Source organism: Lipomyces doorenjongii (genome assembly GCF_038497915.1).
Source record: "Lipomyces doorenjongii strain NRRL Y-27504 unplaced genomic scaffold V1508scaffold_75, whole genome shotgun sequence".
In the NCBI taxonomy this organism is placed as follows: Eukaryota; Fungi; Ascomycota; class Lipomycetes; order Lipomycetales; family Lipomycetaceae; genus Lipomyces; species Lipomyces doorenjongii.
Window position 1 is genome coordinate 34,744 of NW_027118142.1, and position 18,788 is coordinate 53,531.

The window sequence follows — 18,788 nt, forward strand, 5'->3', positions numbered from 1 at the left end:
AGTTACACGAGTTACACGAGTTGATACACTTCGTCCATACGAATTGACTCTTTAGTTTTGCCGAACACGAGAGACTGCGAGATATCTTTGAAAGTTTGAACCCAGCAGTTTGACGATGGCAGTCATAATGGTCATACACCGAAGTCAACTACACGTACACCATCTGGTGTCCGTTGATACACACTACATTCAAGTCCCGCTTATTAATATACACTTACTCTACGCTGACAAAAATTATGTAGTTGATGTAGTTGATTGGATCTCTGGGTATATCGATGCCTTCAACACACAACAGTCAACACACAACAGACATGAGAATCGTCCGTTTGGGCCGCTGGTATATAATGGGCATATATGGTTTGGCACTCTTCGTAATGCGTCTCGAACTGACGTTGGAGTGGTGAGGAAACGCTATAGTGGATATGATTGGGTAGTAATTATATATTATCGATTGAGTAATAGAGAGTGGGGGTCTTCTGCTGTTTCTCTTCCATAATATATATAATATATGTAGACAGAACTCCAGAAATCTCAGGATCGACACATTAGGTAATTATCTCCTTCTTGTTGCAACAGACCGACAGTTGTCTCGTGTTTCATTCACAAACCGGCACGCACTGATTCTTAGTTTTGTGTTTAAATACTCTCAAGATTTATTGTAAGCAGAGTCGTTGAAGATATTTTGCCGTCACAGACTGAGCAATATTTTGGATTGTAAGCACCGATAATTCACTTAAAACCTCTACTCTGGTTTGGACCCACATCTCTGGCACAAGCTTCCGTAGCACTTCTATTCCTCGTAAATATGGGTGAGGTTGTGGTGTAAGCTCGTGCAGCCGTGTGGCGCCAAAAGACTTGTGCGGCCAAGAGAAAATGCGCCGAAATATTCGTCGTCTCAAACTTTGAGACACTAGGCTAACTTCGAGTCTTACACGAAATTCCTAGCCCTTTTCTAATATGGTAGATGAATTTCCGTCGATACTACCACTCCCCGAGAGCTTACTATATTATCATCACCGGTACCTTCAAGAAGGCCTTCCAGAATAGTGTAGAAGATAGCCAATGACCATTGTAATCGTTAGCACGTCCGGCACCATGGGACACTGTGCCTGCAAAAGCACAGATTGAGTCGATCACGTTGCCTGTACTAGTTTCACATCCAATTCAACTCGTCATCTTTCGTCACAACAAAATGGAACAATTCCAAATCCAAGCCTATTTAGTGTAATAGTAGCCGTTGTCTACATCTTCTAGAAGCGAAAGCTGTTTGGGTTCCCAGCCCAAAAGTTTGCGGGTCGTCACACTAGAAGTCGGGTTGTCCCAGGAATAAAACATACTCAGCCAGGTGAAATGACCAGCAGCCTCTTCTAAGGTCTTGGAAACCAATGGCACATGAAGTCGTCGACTAATAATCGAAGCAATTTCGCGAGTAGGAATGCCCTCGTCGTCAGTGCAATGCAAGTAGGACCCGGCAGGAGCTTTCTCAAGAGCCAACCTATACAACACAACAGCGTCGAGCCGATGAACAGCCGGCCAACGGTTATTACCGTCACCAATGTATGCAGAAACTCCCGTACTGCGAGCAATGCCGATAAGAGCCGGAACAAAGCCATGATCTCCCTCCCCGTGTACTGATTGAGGCAATCTTATTACCACTGAACGAACTCCACGTGAGATGTAGGACATGGCCACTTTTTCCGATGCCGCACGCCAGCTGGTAGGTCCCTCTGTTACAGTTGGGGTCTCTTCAGTGACAAGCTCACCTTTGGGAAGCATTAACGTGCCAGATGTCATAATGAACGGACGATTGGAACCTTCCAGTTCTTTGCACATGGCTTCGATGGCTAAACTGTCGGCCTTACAGGAAGCTTCATACTGTGTAAAGTCATGGATGAATGCGCAATGGATCACGCCATCGGACTGACTAGCTCCCTTTCTAAGACTGTCGAGATCGTTGATATCACCTCGAATAACTTGGGTTCCATATTTTTCAAGCAAAGCAGCAGATTTATCTGATCGTGCAAGGGAGAGAACCTCATGACCAACACTAATAAGCTCAGGAACAAGAGCAGAGCCGATAAATCCAGAAGCACCGGTGACGAAAACACGCATTTTGCTGATTCCTCGTTGAGAGTTTAGGCAACAGAGCTTTTGACTCCAATCATACGTAGACCACAATCGCAACGTGATGTATATATATGTAATATATTTGGGCTGGGTTCCGGACTTAACGCTTAACGCCGGCTCTCCGGCTCCGTTACGGAATTAGATATTTCCCATGGCACTTAACTTAACTTGAGTAAAAATATGTTTCTCCTTTAGTAAGATATACCTTTATAAGCCAATTCCGACTTTTGCTTCACTGTGAATCTCGAAAATGACTAGGCCGGCAGCATATAGCTAATTCCGTGCTTCGTACTAGCAAATCAGCCTGTTCATAATGTTCTGCAGGTGATCCTCAAAATGGACCTAACTGTTCACCGAACGTGTTTTGGACATGTCGATACCCGCACCGGTACTCAGATAGCTTGCATTGAATTCGGCGATACCTGTGAAATGTGATAGACTGGAAGGTCGGATTCAATCAACCAAGATTGGTCAAGGAGCTGCCTAGAAAGCAACTTACATGCAACCCTGATCACCAATTAAGGCACGATGGTAATTACAAACAAATCGACAGACCCTCAATGTATTTGTTTATACCAAGGAAAAATATATACATCGAGAGATCCCATGAACGATGTGAAGCCGCCAGCAATCCAATCTGAGGTTGGAGTCGATCGTTTGTCTTTCTTTTGCAACACTAACGTAGTTCACAAGCGAACGGATCACACTCCACCTACACCCTCCTTCTCCACTTACAACACTAATTTTCTCCACGATAAAACATGGCTTCACTTCCGTACGAAGCAAGATTAAATCTTGCCTATGAATCTCTTAAGAGCGATAAAAATCTAAGTATTAGCGCTGCAGCGAAGATCTACAAGGTGTCTTTCTCGACCCTCTACCACCGACGTAGCGGCCGAACTGCACGACGCGACACCACCCCCAATTCACAGAATTTGACAAAACTAGAAGAGGACGCAATTGTTGAGCACATTCTCGAATTAGCGGCGCGATTATTTCCGCCTAGGGTGTGGGAGATATGGCTAACCGACTGCTTCGCGAGCGCGACGCGCCATGCGTTGGTAAGACCTGGGCCCCCAACTTCGTACGGCGCCGTCCAGAGCTCCGTACGCGTTTTTCTCGCAAATACGACTAGCAGCCTAAATGCGAAGATCCCAAGGTGATTCGCGAGTGGTTTGAGCTAGTACGGGATAGTAAGGCAAAATATGGTATCTTGGATTATGACATCTATAACTTCGACGAGACGAGGTCGATGATTGGCATTATCTCTACCACTATGGTGGTCACCACCTCGGAAATCCATGGAAGGGCCAAATTAGCACAGCCTGGAAACCGTGAATGGGCAATGTGATCCAAGCAGTGAATTCTCAAGACTGGGCAATCCCGCCGTTCATTATCCTCGCGGGCAAGTATCACTTGACCAACTGGTACAAAGAATGCGACCTCCCGTACGACTGGGTCATCGCCACCACTCATAACGGCTGGACGAATAATGAGAAGGGCCTGGAATGGATCAAGAACTTCGATAAGCATACCGCGGCTCGTACGAAGGGCACCCATCGTCTGTTAGTCTTGGACGGCCACGAGAGTCACCACTCGACTGAGTTCGAGCTCTATTGCCAGGAGAACAAGATTGTCACACTTTGTATGCCTGCCTCCGCATTCCTCACACTACCTTCAGCCACTCGATGTTGGGTGCTTCGGGCCGCTGAAAAAGGCGCCTAGTGAGGACAAATGTTACCCACGTAACCAAGGTCGAGTCCCTCAGTGCATTCCGTACGGCACACTTTGCCTCTATGACCGAGTCAAATGTACAGGGAGGGTTCTCGGGGTCCGGGGTTGTTCCATTGAATCCAGAGAGTGTGCTTTCCAAGCTGAACGTAAGACTTAGGACGTCAACGCCCCCGACCTCATCGCCTGGCACTGCAGAAGTTTGGGTCTCTAAGACGCCACAAAATATCAAGACTCGCATTTTGAACCATCAAAATAGCTCTCCAACGTCAATGCTTCACGTGGTGGACCAATTTGCAAAGGGGAGGGAGGCAATTATGCATCGGATGTCCCTCTTAGAGGCGGAGAACTGGAGATTACGGAAGGCCAACGAAGCGCTTAGCAAGCGCCGTAGAGCCAAAAAAACACGGCTTGGAGGAGCGCTTACCGTAGAAGATGCACACGATCTGCGGGACCAGAATACCGCGGACGAGCAACTACAGCAGGAAATACGACAGAATGGGGTTCCGTCGGGAGGGGCTGGTACGTCGGTGCGGCACTGTGGCAAATGCGGGAAGACCGGCCATAATGCACGAACCTGCCAACAGCTTGTAGAAATCTCTGAAGAAGAGCATTCTGGGTAGGTTTAGTTGAAATTTTGGTGCGGTGGTAATATAATGTGGGGTAATGGTATTACGTACGTAGGTGGAGTGTGATCCGTTCGCTTGTGAACTACGGTATCTATCCTTATCGACTTCAGTTTGTCACCCTCCACAATCTCATGTCAACGCTGACCTCTCGGCAACTTTCATTATTGATATCGTACATAAGGCGCAATCCACTTTTTTTTAAAAAGGAAATAATAATAATAACAATAATAACTCGGAAATAATATAGTAAGTAACGTAGGGTATGGGGCTTTGGGCCGGCTACAACCATCCTGCCAATTTCAACAACTTATATTTGAACAACTGAGCTCTTTAAGCAGAATCCGAAGATAGTGATGGTTCTTCCATTCCATCCTTTACCTTTTTTCCGTATTATTCTCAATTTTACGTTGGTGCAGGCCCGGATGAGGCCGTTTTGTGCATGGTTCTTTAGTGGAATCCTTCGCGATTTTTAGTACCTCCTCAGTACTAAACAAGAATTTCCTGTCTAGTTGCATTCTTTTACCTTTTTTGTGACCTTTCCGGGCCTGAAGAATCTCAGCGGCATCTTCCTCGCATGAGCGATAGCTCGACATTTGCCGTTTCAACAACGCGGGTCATCCGACTGAGGAATCGGTTAACTGGAGACGTAAGTCCTCCTGGCCGTTTAATGGCGATCGCAACAGTGAAATAGATTCACAGAGCTCAGAGCCGTCTGGCGGAGAACTCTTCAGTAAGAACTATTTAAATCGTAAGATCGATGTTGTTTTCCATGCAGTAAGCCATGAATGGGGCAGTAATATGGCTACAAATGATGAGCGATGACAGCTGGGATGCGGGACAAGAAGGTGTCGACATTGTCGACGAAAACTCTGGTGGACTCAATGATGTATTGGAACTGAACTTAACTAAACTACTGGCCAGGCAAGTGGGACAGAACCCCTCTATATATACTTGACTGGCCATGCACAAAGAACACGAAACGAAAATGAAACGAAAAACGATGGAGACGGAACCAAAAAAGAACCAACACACAAAGAAGAAAGACTAACGAAGAAGAACCAACGAAGTGACAAGGGGAAACCCCAACCTTTCAAAGACAAAGACAAAGACAAAGACCATCTGCAATCAGCAGACGGGGATTGGACCCAGCCAGTTCACGTGTTACTGGCGCCAATACCTGGGTCAACCAGGCCATTCCATGGCTATCCGACGTCCAACCACTCTTACTAACAGAGAAGCGTCAGTTTGGTGGAATATCAGGTACTACCCAGTTTGCATTGCTGTGTAAGCCTTTGAAGATAATCAGGGTTGGTAGAGCTCTGTTATTTGCCGAAATACATTCGATGGCTGTCATCCATTCCTGACACCCTGGGATAACTTTTAACGGCTTTCCGGAAACGTGTCGATGATGACTTGTTTGACTAACTCGTTCCGATGCCGTAGCCAGTTTCATCCAGGTTGGACACATTGCCAAGTTCATAGTTCTTTTCAGAAAACTGCCGTGTCCTCGGTCGTCCAGGCTCTCCTCTGAGAGTTCCTAAAAGGTGGGACCGAAGGCTCCTCGAGCAATTCTCATCGTGCTTTTGAAGGATTTGCTTCTTCGTCTCATTTCCTCACGAAGGTCATTTGCAAGGGTTCGGAATGGAAAGGTTCCCTCTCGTATATCGGCTTTCGCCGAGATCCCGTAGGCGGTGATCCATGAGTCTAAACCTGGGATGTCCTTGAGAGAGACAGAGATGTCCTCAAACCACACATGATTGTCACTTGCGTCTGCAACTCCCTTCTGTTTGGCGTGGCTGATTTGCATGTTCCCACTAGGTTGATCCAAGCCTCGAAGTGCTTGGGGGATTTCGTCAATGGTCTGATTGCCGCTCGGTATTCTTCCCTGGCTCTTGATTGGTTACCTGTTCCGACTGACCACATTGTTCCTTGAGGTTAGAGTAGCGCTTTGTGATGGTCTCGACTGGCTCGCAGGCACTCTCGAGATAGTGGTGAGAAACTGTATCCATGACCCACACTCGGCGCTTCTCGATACCATCCTCCTAATGTTGCATTTCTTGCGTTGGTGAGTGTATACCGCCCACACCTGTTGAAAGTAAGCCCGTCCCTGGCGACTGCTTGGGGCCGGAAGTGTCTTCTCCGACTGTGATGGTAGGGACCGAAGATCCCGCTCAAGTTTGATGTAATGCAGGTCTCCTGAAGTCCGAGGGGGCATGGCGCATCCGGTTCGGTCAGAAAGGCTTTCTTCAATGGCACCAATCCACTGGTCAACCCTCTCACGCGGAGCCTCTCTGTGCCGGATGTTCTGAGTCGTAGAGTCGATAGTAACCTCAGGGGAAGACGTAATGAAATCCTTATACAGCCGAGTCTCATCAAACGTAACATTTCGCGACACTAATAGCTTTTGTGTCTCTGGATCATATAAGCGGTAACCAGATTGCTGGTGCCGGTGCCTTTCAGACTCCAATTGACGCGCAGTGATTGTCTTTAAATTCGGGAACCGATTCAGGAAGCGATAGACACATTCGTGGCTGCTTGGTTTGTGTATAAGTCGGGAGTTAATATCTGCTGAAGCATGGGTGGACGCGTCGAAAGCGAATATCTTCAGCCATCTCCACGACCAATGAATGAGTTACCGGGTGTCCTGTAACAGCATATCGAGAAATCCATCGCGCAAGAGTTTTCTCCTCCGCGTTCATGAGATTCTGCTGAGTTTCAGCAGCTTCGGACGGTGATTTGCCTCCGGAGGCGCGTCGTTGAAGGGTCGATCGACTAGGCCCGACACTTTGCGCTTCACATCCTCATCCGTTCCGGCAGAAATTTCCATCGCGTTCATATAAAAGGATACCGTTGTTTCTGGGATTCGGTGTTGGAGGCAAATGCAACGCTCGCAATTCCGCAACAATCTCTGGAACATCGTCAAGACGTTCAGGAGCGCGTTGTGATCGTACCAGTGCGGAAATGGTACTGCACGAAAACGCACTCGTCGATCACAATCATATATCATACGGCTCGCGGATCACCGTACGGAGTCTGGGGATACTATCCAGGCAAACCACACATCGCCTCATGTGGTCAGCCTAAGCAAAAAACCCGTCATCGAGGTAGCACTCTTAAGTCGAGCTCATCGGCCAGGTACCGAAAGGCAGACATCCCAGGATTCGTCCACAGGTATTCACGGACTCTATGCGTCTGTCATGTACCCATTGGCGCATCTAGGAAGACCACCCTGCAATCACAGTCGTCGAACAAATATCCTGTCTCCGGTTCGAGTTTATCGTCCAAGCGCACGACTTCTTCCCTCAGGGGCACGACACCGTACTGGTCTGCGCACTGTATGACAACGGTCAGGTATGCGCTAGCTGTCCGTATAGGCGAAGGATGCAGACCGCCTTCGCTTACCTCTCCCGCCGCTGTTAAGTATGGGAGCATGGAAATTATGGCCCTGGATCATTACCCTACCTTTACTCTAAGTTACCCTGCGATATCGTACCTCATTGGTCAGTCTGCGTGGCAAAGTTCTTGAAATGATGGTATGATAAGAGCTACTTTCTCAACTGCCAATCAAATCATTACGAAATAAGCACATGCCGCCAAACTGAAGTGTGTGGGAATATTTCCATACTACAGGGCTCGAAACCGCCGATATCCACAAGGGAAGTAAAAAGAGTCCTCCGGGTCACTGTGCAAAACCTCGGACTACGCGCTGTATCCAGAAATTAGTGGCAGCTTCACTAAATCTAAGGTCTCCAGCCTACGATCGCTTCATACCTGCGCAGCTGAGGATTTTCCAGTGGCCGCGATTCTAAAGATGTATCATATAATTTAACGGGAAGGAGAGACCCGATGTCGTACAATAGCGCAAAGCATGGCCAACAAGAAGGATGTCATATAGATTGCAGATGAAGGAGTTCGCCGGAAATGACTGTGATGTAGTGATTATTTCCAAGCTGGTGCCAAAGAAATCGTCGCACATGATGAATGCTATTTCAATAGCAATGACGATCTTGCTGTGACTTGGAACGCACATGAAGAATCAGTGATCAAGAAGAAAGGCTAAGTGTTGGGACTGATGGTGTCGGACTTTTATTGTGCTTGCCATGGACCGCTGCGCTTTAATGAGTTGTACGTGCCAGAAATCACAGTAACCTGGGAAAAGGCGGGATGGATATTGGAATTCAGATGACATGGTCCAACAACTTGTGAAACCCATGAAGATATTGGAATTGTCGTGTCGCATCCTGACTGCATTGGACTTTCGCATTTCGAGCAGTCAAGCAACCATCAGGCCCTACCTCCAGACGCCTTAACAATCACGAAACTAACATTGAATGACAAGCTAAATACGCTTGCCATACGACAAGGATTCTATATGAATGGAGACCAGCGAATTATGCAAGACATTATATATCCACAATGATATCTCCGTGGCGTCATGCGCACAAAGTGGGGACCAGGAAGTACAGCGACGAGCTGCTTTGGTTCTCAGGAATGATAAAGATCATGTCAAAGCTGGCTTGCAAAAGGGTTATATGAAAATGCTATCTTAACTAAACTTGCTTGCTTTGTTAGTTTGTCACTCCCGGCTTTGCTCGCGACTACGGGTCTTTTTATCGCAGTTGTCACGCAGTTGTCCGCCGAAGAAATGCATTTATGCAAAGGGTTTATAACCCGTTCTCCGGCATAGTTAAAATATCGACGTAAGTCACAAGCTTTGTCCGTCCATATACTACTTCGGGATTGCCACTGTAACCCTCACATAACGTCAATGTCTCATGATAATGCACTTTTGGATATGAGATTCAATTTTACAACTGATGTCAGAAAAAGGAGGCATCTGATTGATATCATTTCCTGGTACGTAGGTAAACGCCGTCTATCGAAAATAGTTGAAGACATGAATTATTCCCAATCTGGAGTCCAATCGCCCGGCCCATCAAAGAAAGACAAATGATCAATGTACATTCCGTCGAACAAATCACTGGCCCACTGCCAATTGTCCTGATCATTGCCATCGCGAACCGGTGGCTCAAACCAGGCTGCAGTTGCATTCCCAGCCGCCACACCACTCTCGTCTTCGCCTCCATCAGACCGATCAGCCGGCTGATACTTCCTGAACGAAACCCCCTCACCTCCTACCTTTGCCACAATCTCCCACCATTTCTCAACCATGACCCTTTTCGTCTTTAGTTTCTCTGCTACTAGGTCCCAGATTTCGTTCTTCCACGACAAGCCCTGCGCCACGCTCATCTCCTTCTCCGCGATCTCGAATCGCACCACCATCGCCTCCAGGATGCCCAAGATGTCAATCTGTAGCTCCGGTTGCAAGGACACCTGTGCTCTGACGGCGGTCAGCGAGGCGAGGTTCTGGGGTTGGCCGAGATTGGAGGGCTCCGGCGTGCCGATAGATCGTCTTTCAGAGGGATCTAAGTACAAGGCCGGTTGATGAGAAGTTATGAGTTGGTCCTGGGCGATGCTGGCGTAAGCGGGCTGGATTTTGCACAAGGACAGCTTGGCCCATCGAGACAGCACTCTGATGCTATAGATCAATTGCCCCCAGACAGGTTGGGGCATGTAAAAGTAGGAGCAGACGGGTATAGCGAGCCAGCTCTCGAACCAGGTTCTGAGCGCGGAATTGTAGCGATAGAACATGTCCAACGTTGATGTGCCTGAAAGTGAAAGAGATGTGAAGGGTTGAGATACAGTGTCCTGTAAACTCGCATCGTTAATTAATGACTCATAGAGCTGTAGTTGTGCGGTATTGAAGTGGTTGGTTATGAGATCTAAGGGTTAGCATTAGTGATGGGTGTCTTATGTTGAGTATGAAGACAAATTGCTTACAATTACTTCTGAGCTTCGAAGGTAGTGAGCTTCGGAGTCTAGCTAGCTCCGTTTGGAATGCGGTGTGATACGCAGCAGCTGGAACCCTCGGAATCCCTGGCAGTTTATCGACTCTTTGGTCCCTGTTGTTGATTTGGAAGATTCTCTGAGTCAAATGCTGGATTCGAACCATATGTACAAGGAGTTCATCCGTCTCATATTCCGCAGCTTCTTCCAGTTCCACCAGACACTGGTCAAAATACTTTGTATACCTTGCAGGCTCTGTAAAACTTAGAGCGGCGGCACTGCTGAAGTATTAGTTTCATCCTTTGTGGAGCTATGCTACACTTACTTCGAGCTCATATACCATACACCAACAACGGCTCTCCTCTCATCGTTAGTTCTCACCTTGGGTTCCTCGGAATTCATCAAGAGTACTCGAGTCCGTAGTTCTTTTGTGTTCAGGCCCATGTCTCCGATAATACTGATTGCCAGCTGCGTCAGACTGTTGAATTGGGTATGCACTAGGCAATGATAATGGTAATATCCGAGGAGAACAAGAATACCCTGGAGGAGATCCAAAGAGCGCTCAGATTCCATGAGTACAGTTTCTGAAATGTACCGCATAATACATGGGCGTTGTCCCCACATTGACCGCAGGCTGCGAACTGAAGCCACCAGCCTGATCACTTTCATAAGGAATGGGCGAGTTTCTTGCAGTTGTGCAGCCGTTGTGCCAGGTGAGATGATGACGAAGGGGAACCAGGAGCAGAGCTGGTTCACGTAGATCCACAACAAGTTCTCATCCGAATCTGCGGGACGGAGATCCTCCTTACTGACTGGTGCCCGGCAGAAGCATGTTGGCGGTACTGACGAGTTGTGCGTGAATGGCACATAATTTAGTGTAAGGTTGTGCTCGCTGGATTGAAATTGATCCGGTGTTTTTCGGCTGACCACCTGTCGATATTGGCTCCCTGTGGTTTCTGTGCTACGGCCAGCCAAGACAGATGGAATCTCTGCTGATGCTTTCAGCAAGTCGACAACAGTGTTGAGTTTCTCTTCTAACTGTGCCGTTTTCCTATTTGTATCGACTCTTGTTAGAGAAAGCCGGTATTTAATGGTAGTACAGTGCACCTAAAACGAACACGAGGACTTACAATGACTTAGACCGTCTCTTCTTTCGTGGCTTATGAACCTGTTCAGTACAATCCTTCTCTAAGCTCTGGCACCTGGAAACACAGAATCCGTGTAAGGGTCTTCTCAAAATACGGCAGTAACCGCCATTCCACTCAGAGATGTGGTCTCGCACTTACCTATCACATTTGGACCCGGGGGCTTCGTTGGAGCGGAGACACTTGACCTTGGCCTTCGCACAAGACGCGCAAGCAGCACCCCACCTTGAGATGCTGGCTGCTGATCTAGCCTGTGCCATGCTCCGTCAAGTACGTAGCAGTAGCCCTCAGAATAATCGCAATTTACGCCGCACGTTGACTGACTATGCCGGGAGAAGGAAGGGAAGGCATGGATCGGACTTTACAGAAAACACCGTCTCCGAAGCCACGCAAAACCCTGAAGTCAGCATAGCAATAATGACCCTAGATCGCAATTTTCTGTATCTACTGTGTCATCTACTAAGGACAAATGTATAAGGTATTAGGTATAATATAACCCTCTATGAACCTACCGCCTCGCAAGGTAAAAACTGTATTGCTAATACTTATAAAAGGTCCTTATGCGTTGTTACGGCGCAAACAGGAAGTGGCATTTTCGATAAAGTCCGAACTCTCCGGTTGGAAGGTGCCCTCATAGAAGAGGATATCGCTCTACGTCACTTCCATTCCATAGCCTGGCAGCATGGAAAATCCGAAGTTCGAGTTTTATAAAGATCATTCTTCCTTCCAGCCGGGGTAGCCTTTTTGCTTGTCACCTATGAAGTACGCACGCCAGTATGACGACTTCGGAAGGCGTTGCCGGTTTGCCAAACCAGAGCATCAACCCTACCGATATCGTGAATAACGACTCAACTGGGGAGCTTAGAGATGGAGATAGGTCATCACGGACTTCTTACAGTGGCGACGCCCCTAGAGTAAAGGGGCCGACAGATATCCCGGATCAGGCTCTTCTGCATGGCGCCGCCTTCGTTGTCATGATTGCTTCTCTTATAATGGCAGTCTTCTTGGTGTCTCTAAGTACAACAATTTTGGGAACAGTATGCATCTTATACCTCCAAGTTATCCCAAGTGTTAATAGGCATATAGGCTACTCCCATGATCACCTCCGAGTTCCACACCGTTGACGATGTTGGCTGGTACTCAGCAGCATACCTCGTTGCGAAGTAAGACTTCCTCAATAATCAAACTTAGTTCGAGACGAGAAAACCTGACATTTGAGTGTACAGCTGCGGAATGGCGCCGCTCACAGGGACGATATACCGAATGTTCCACTTGAAGTTTGTATTCATTGTCTTCATTGTCGTTTTTGAACTTGGTTCTCTGGTAGCGGCGACGGCTCAATCCTCAAACGTACTTATCGTAGGAAGAGCCATTTCTGGGATTGGAGGCGGGGGCATTATTACGGGAACGACAACCATTATTGCTGCAAGTGTGCCCCTTAGCAGGCGAGCTTTCGTGATTGGTGTTGGGATGGGCTGTCTTGCATTAGGTCAAACTATTGGCCCGCTGATTGGCGGTATACTCTCGACTTACGTGTCTTGGAGGTGGTGTTTCTATATGTGAGTACCTTAGCGGAGCTGAGCGAGCGGCCGCACGCTAAAGCTAAACAGAAACTTGCCTCTAGGTGGTGTTGTTGCGATTCCGTTTGGACTCTTTATCAAGTTGCCCGTTACAAGACTGACGACATCGAACGTCACCGTTGTTCAAAAGATATTGACGATAGATCTCATTGGATTCCTCGGTTTCGCATCTGCTTCCGTCATGTGCCTTCTTGGTCTCGAATGGGGCGGTGAAACGTATCCGTGGAACTCGGCCACAGTGATTGGGCTGTTATGTGGTGGTTTCATGTGTTTCATTTGTCTCTGTGGATGGTTTGCCTACCGAGGAGACTCGGCATTGATCCCACCACGGCTGGTGAAAGATCGGATTAACTGTGCCATTGCGCTAACGGCCTTCACGCAATCTGGAGGTACTTACACCGCTCAATACTGGCTGCCAATTTGGTTTCAAGGAGTAAAAGGCGCATCTCCTATCGCCAGTGGAATTATGATATTGCCGATGATTATATCCCAGTTTATTGCGTCGGTCTCGTGTGGAATTCTGGTTCAGAAGACTGGGTACTACCTCCCAGAGGTTATAGGTGGAAACGCTCTAGTGGCAGTAGGCGCGGCATTGATGTCCACGATGAAGCCAGACACAAGTGAAGGACAGTGGATCGGGTACGAGATACTGATCGGAGCTGGTCGAGGGTTTGTGTTGCAGCTGGTATGTCTCGATTCGGAATTGACTCGGTCGGGCGCGCAGACTAACGATTTTCTTCAGCTCGTTACTGCAATCCAGACAAACCTTCTGGCAGAAGACTCGTCTCTAGGATCGAGTTTTGTGATGTTTGCGCAGTATTTTGGAGGGGCCATTTTTGCATCTGTAGCCAATACGGTTTTCACCTCTTCGCTTGGACCTTCCCTCCTCAAGTACGCGCCCGGCATCAATCCAAATCTATTGATCAACTCTGGCGTTACCAATCTGCGTCAAGTGGTTCCTGCGGGAGAACTTCCGGGTGCGTTGTTGGCGTACAATGAATCCATCAGTCACGTCTTCGTAAGTTGATGCTGGCTTCTGACATACGACCGCTGCTGACAACTTTGGATTAGGACGTACAATTGGCAGCATCTTGTGCCGCCCTGCTAACTGGCTGCTTCGTGGGATGGAGAACAGTCAACGCGAAGAAGAAGAACACGAAGGAAGATAACGAGGCTAACGATGCAATACCGGACGGGACTCAGACGGCAGCCCAAACAACAGACGAAGAAAAGGCTGAACAGTAGAAACAAATTAACACTAGGTTCTCGAGCTATGAGACTTATTATACGGATTTTATTCGCTGCGAACAAGAGTTAATGCTGCGAGTTGCGAATGCGAATAGAGAAAATTCGATTCGTGTTACCCCTGACAAAGAACACGTAGCCAAGTATGATAAGTAAAATAAATGACGCGACACTACTATCATACTCTGTACTCACCAGTACAGCCTAGTATCTGTAGATGCTTGTCATACCTTCTACTGGACACGCGTGGTCTCCAAGAAGGTGGCAACGCAGTGGTTCATAGAAAATGCCCGCTTGAAACAATTTACTGTTCACGCGGACAAAGATATTTGCAGGTAGCACCATAATTTCTGTGAGAAATGAGTGCGGATATGAATGGAGATGTCGAATAGGGAGTGGTGAGGCTGAGACTCTGATCTCAATAACGTGTCTCACGACTATTCAAGTCTATATATACACGAACAACACCTCCAAACGAGGTGACAACTGGAAACGACTAACTCAGAACTCCCCCGCCCGCCCACCAAAGCCGCCGCCATCTCAGAACACAGCAAACACAAGATCAGAACCCATGAACTTGAGATGAGAAGTGGGGAAAAACAGCAAAGCTGCTAACCAGATCAGACCGTGCAAGTAAAGATTGGCCAGATCTCCACCAACCTAACTGAGGATCGACCAATCTCCAGTGACCAGTGACATGAAAAAAAGGCGGGGTATCTCACCGCGGAGAACCTCGGAGAGAACTCCACCATGGAAGACCGAGAGAGGAGCTCACCACACTGGTAGTGAAGACTGATCTACCTCTGAGAACACCAATCTCTCAAATTTCGTGATATCGTGGAGATTCGCAACTCACCCTTCGTACTGGGCGGTGACAGCCGCCAGTGCGTTCCGAACTGCAACCGCTATAATCACATCTTGTCTCTGGCACAGCTTGCGAGCCATTGATCAGTTCATGACAGGCAAAGGCCATAATAGAGGTTTTGACGCTATTAAATGCTCTACGCTCAAGACGGCTCTCCCTGCGTAGCCGCACTTTGTAACTGAAGAATCTCAACGGATGCCAAAACAGAAAAGTGCAAAAAAGTGCACTCCGGACCAGACGCGACTGATTCGTGGTATGATTAAGAGCGATCTTCTTAGGCACCCCCTGTTGGCGAAGGTTTCGTCCACAATGAAAGCGCGCCAGACAGCCTGCTGGTGTTCGAGCGCCACGAGAAATTTCATGATTCTCAATAAAGAAATGCTTGCACTCGACTTACCAGCCGAGACTCTTGCGGTAGACGGAGGGCGAAGCTGGACGTGTGAAGCCAAGTGCTTACGAGGAATTCATCAATGCAATTCATTGCGACAGTGTGCAGACGCTATTGATGACAGCGTTGTAGACAACCCCGATTTATCCATCACACAGACCAAGGTCTAGGCATATGTAGCTGTCCTGCGTTCATCTTTAGAGTCGAGGATGACTATTTTTTCTTTTGACAAACTTGGAAAGTTCACAGTTTCATTTGCCATGCCGACAGGTCACGTCGACACAACACCCTTGGAAATTAAATTTGCGCATTTAGTATCTCTGTTTGATTTGTTGGTTGATGTCAAATATTTGTTGCATCTTATGCATTTGGACTAACAAATTGACTACGAGAAGTCACCCAATCTTCTATCATACTATTATGAACAAGTACAAATGACTGCTATTAGACATGAAAATAAAGCAAAAAAATTCCGTGTTGCAAATTAAACACGATACCTGTAACTCAAATGCAAGTACAAAAAATCAGGACGAATCAACGCCAACTTCTTCTCCTCCTGCTCTTTTCGAACAGGCGGGAAGTAGTCATGCTCCATCGCTTCCTTAGCTGTTAAGCGCTCCTGGTGGTCATATCGTAGTAGTTTGTCCAGGAAGTCTAATGCCTCTGGAGATATATACTTTTGATTCGCGTTCACAAACCGCTGCCATGGTTTTCTGGCGTACCGTCCTATCAATTCATCATATTGCGGATCCAATTCAATATAGTACTTCTCTAAATAAGCATTAAGTGCGTCTGTGCCCAGCACACGAGCAATCTTTACCAACTGATCAGTATTTGAGTTGCCGTGGAAAAAGGGCTCCTTTCTAAAAATCATCGAAGCGAACATAGCTCCAAGTGACCACATATCAAGAGAGTAATCGTACTCTTGGAAATCAACGAGAAGAAGCAACTCGCACGTTATACTCCTGTCCCGCATGGTAAAACTCACCCAATCCCCAATCAATTAATCTATGATCGATCATCACGTTGTGAGGCTTCACATCCCTGTGCATGATTCCCTTGGAATGACAAAAATCCAAAGCCTGAGTCAAGAGCTCCACTCTTGATCCAAGTCCTACGTCGCTAAATACCTTTAACAACTCATATATGTAGTAACGGATGTCATTATCTGTGAATCGCGGATAAAGTATCCGAAAATCAATATTGTTGACATATTCAAATACAAGAGAAGGAGTCCGACTCTATGTTCCTGTCAGCCGATCGCAGATTAAAGCATCCATAGTCCGTACCTCTGCGTCTCTAACTACACCGTGCAAATGAATGACATTGGGCCCACCCGCCAGGTTTTGTAAGATCTTGACTTCTCGCTTAATTTTCTTCTTTTTCACGGGCTTTAACACTTTGATAATACATATTTGCTGATCGTAATATTCACTCCCTCGAAAATTTCGAATACTTTCCTCGGCCGACTTTCTTCACGATTTCATAATTTCTATCTCTCCCCATTGTATCTGAAACGAATCTATAAGGCAGATTAGTCACATCGCTGCTATCAATTACGGCCACGCTTGAATTTTGCTCACTAACCATAATCTGAGTACGCTGCGCGCATGCGATCATTGACATACGAATATGTTCGGGCTATTGATGTGTTGTGCGTGGCCATTTCATTCAAACGAAAGACTCGACAAGAGGTTACCTTCGTCAAATCAAATTCTAGCCGGCTGAAGTGACTACTATGATTCTACAAAAACCAGCAGTGGACCAGCCAATATCCGAGTGAAACCGCCTGGAATTAGTTTTGAGGAGTTCGGAACATGCTCACGGCACCGCCACGTTAATGCACCAGTTGCGTTGCCGCAGTAATTAGTGCTCAATCATCCAACCAATCATATTATGGACGATCACGAGGATAGTATAGTACATGATACTAGGCATGCGTACAAACTTAAGTGTCGCATTATTCCTTCACACGCTATGATAGCAATTTCTCGCCAATTTGATAATTTTGTTGCTGAAAATGTCCCATATGGGCGTTGATATTTGTTTGTTCCTCCCTGGGTGGTGTAAAAGTTGATGGATGTTAAGCACAATGTGATATGTTTGTAAGTGAGAGATAGTAGGGTATTGCCGGTTTGCCCAACCGTGCCGATATCGCCTCCTAGGATCAGGACTGGAACTGAAGAATGTATATGGGGAGGATGGAAAAAACTCGTCGCGTAAAATGCCACTTCCCGGAGTGGTCGAGTGGAACAGAGCATGGAACCAACCTACTTACAGTATGGTGGTTGTTAGCTTAGGTCCTTGAATCGTGTTAACTAGGTATGTGGTGGGGCCGGCTTGACATGCCTCTTCCCTTAAGTCCAAATTGGCCAGAGCAATTTGAGTTAAATCTAGAAAGGCGCATGAAACGAGCCTACGCTACCAAACATTTAGATCTTAGTTGAAGCAAGACGATTTGCCAGAATACGGCTTCATAACCCTTTTTTTCCCTTCGTTGTGCCATCAAAATGTCTGAATGGTTCAGAAACTATTCGGCTACAAACCGTTGCCGAGTTCGAAACCGCAACTGAAGTTCTCAGCATGCCCGACTATCGGGCAGAAGTGGTTCGGGTTCAGGAGCACATCGCCGTCAGGGAGATATTTCTAATCACGTGATAATTGTGCCTCTGTTGGTGGACTCATGGGCGTTAGGATTGGTTTACATATATATATGTGTTGATAATTAATGTTGTAATTGAAGAAGGTGTGTTCACGTAAAATTGATCTATTGAACCCCTTCGCTAGGGCGAACTCTATATATGATTTATCTTAGAGCAAATGTCAAAAATGCCCGCGAAAAGATTCGAAATATAAAAAATGCCCAAAACCCCTTACCCTACTGTATCCAGGACTTGGCGTCGTACTTCGACTATAAACTTCAGCACTAATCTATAATGCGAAGGCTGTACCCTAGCCCTCGATTGTTGCGGTATGTCTGGACGAACCTCCAAAGAAGACAATCACAGTACGACGTCAGCACGCGAAGTAATTCCAGGTATCAGATATTGAGAGAAAGTCTAGATTTATACAGGCAAATGACGCTGTTGATGGGAGTTGAAGCAATACCGGCTTTTACGACTTAGGATTTCCACAACTTTGTCAACTTACCCGCCATAGGACTTACGAAGAATCAGAGATCCAATCAACTACATCAACTACATATTTTTTTTCTATGTAGAGTAAGTGTAT

The 18,788-nt window shown here is 46.9% G+C and overlaps 5 protein-coding genes across 5 annotated transcripts; 1 reads left to right on the forward strand and 4 right to left on the reverse strand.

Annotated features, from left to right (window-relative positions):
- Nucleotides 1-856: 856 nt before the first annotated feature.
- On the reverse strand, nt 857-2,280 carry V1508DRAFT_270327 (uncharacterized protein). Its single transcript, XM_066936480.1, has one exon. The coding sequence runs from the start codon at nt 2,110-2,112 to the stop codon at nt 1,216-1,218; it is 897 nt and encodes a 298-aa protein (XP_066793344.1). The 5' UTR covers nt 2,113-2,280; the 3' UTR covers nt 857-1,215.
- A 4,747-nt stretch (nt 2,281-7,027) lies between these two features.
- V1508DRAFT_270383 (uncharacterized protein) lies at nt 7,028-7,588 on the reverse strand. Its single transcript, XM_066936482.1, has one exon. The coding sequence runs from the start codon at nt 7,492-7,494 to the stop codon at nt 7,183-7,185; it is 312 nt and encodes a 103-aa protein (XP_066793345.1). The 5' UTR covers nt 7,495-7,588; the 3' UTR covers nt 7,028-7,182.
- Nucleotides 7,589-9,101: 1,513 nt separating this feature from the next.
- Nucleotides 9,102-11,873, reverse strand: V1508DRAFT_424967 (uncharacterized protein). Its single transcript, XM_066941363.1, has 5 exons — nt 11,621-11,873; nt 11,465-11,536; nt 10,660-11,385; nt 10,329-10,612; nt 9,102-10,270 (listed from the first exon to the last, which is right to left on the reverse strand). The coding sequence occupies exons 1-5, from the start codon at nt 11,737-11,739 to the stop codon at nt 9,390-9,392; spliced, it is 2,082 nt and encodes a 693-aa protein (XP_066793346.1). The 5' UTR covers nt 11,740-11,873; the 3' UTR covers nt 9,102-9,389.
- Nucleotides 11,766-14,685, forward strand: V1508DRAFT_424969 (major facilitator superfamily domain-containing protein). The gene is made up of 7 exons (XM_066941364.1): nt 11,766-11,964; nt 12,034-12,516; nt 12,566-12,642; nt 12,706-13,038; nt 13,090-13,744; nt 13,802-14,077; nt 14,131-14,685. Exons 2-7 carry the CDS (start codon nt 12,256-12,258, stop codon nt 14,302-14,304), a joined length of 1,776 nt encoding a protein of 591 aa, XP_066793347.1. The 5' UTR covers nt 11,766-11,964; nt 12,034-12,255; the 3' UTR covers nt 14,305-14,685.
- Nucleotides 14,686-15,942: 1,257 nt separating this feature from the next.
- On the reverse strand, nt 15,943-17,223 carry V1508DRAFT_406373 (kinase-like domain-containing protein; the record flags this gene model as incomplete). Its single annotated transcript, XM_066938770.1, is given in 7 exon segments — nt 15,943-15,972; nt 16,129-16,481; nt 16,546-16,639; nt 16,688-16,798; nt 16,847-17,017; nt 17,037-17,068; nt 17,145-17,223. The coding sequence occupies 7 exon segments, from the start codon at nt 17,221-17,223 to the stop codon at nt 15,943-15,945; spliced, it is 870 nt and encodes a 289-aa protein (XP_066793348.1).
- Between the last annotated feature and the right edge of the window lie 1,565 nt (nt 17,224-18,788).

Coding starts and splice junctions, on each gene's coding strand:
- V1508DRAFT_424969 (XM_066941364.1), top strand. CDS start 12,256: ATGACGACTTCGGAAGGCGTTGCCGGTTTGCCAAACCAGAGCATCAAC. Junction 13,745..13,801: donor GAGGGTTTGTGTTGCAGCTG/GTATGTCTCGAT, acceptor GATTTTCTTCAG/CTCGTTACTGCAATCCAGAC. Junction 14,078..14,130: donor AATCCATCAGTCACGTCTTC/GTAAGTTGATGC, acceptor ACTTTGGATTAG/GACGTACAATTGGCAGCATC.
- V1508DRAFT_424967 (XM_066941363.1), bottom strand. CDS start 11,739: ATGGCACAGGCTAGATCAGCAGCCAGCATCTCAAGGTGGGGTGCTGCT. Junction 11,386..11,464: donor AAGAGACGGTCTAAGTCATT/GTAAGTCCTCGT, acceptor CGATACAAATAG/GAAAACGGCACAGTTAGAAG. Junction 10,613..10,659: donor GTATGGTATATGAGCTCGAA/GTAAGTGTAGCA, acceptor ATACTTCAGCAG/TGCCGCCGCTCTAAGTTTTA.
- V1508DRAFT_270383 (XM_066936482.1), bottom strand. CDS start 7,494: ATGATATATGATTGTGATCGACGAGTGCGTTTTCGTGCAGTACCATTT.
- V1508DRAFT_270327 (XM_066936480.1), bottom strand. CDS start 2,112: ATGCGTGTTTTCGTCACCGGTGCTTCTGGATTTATCGGCTCTGCTCTT.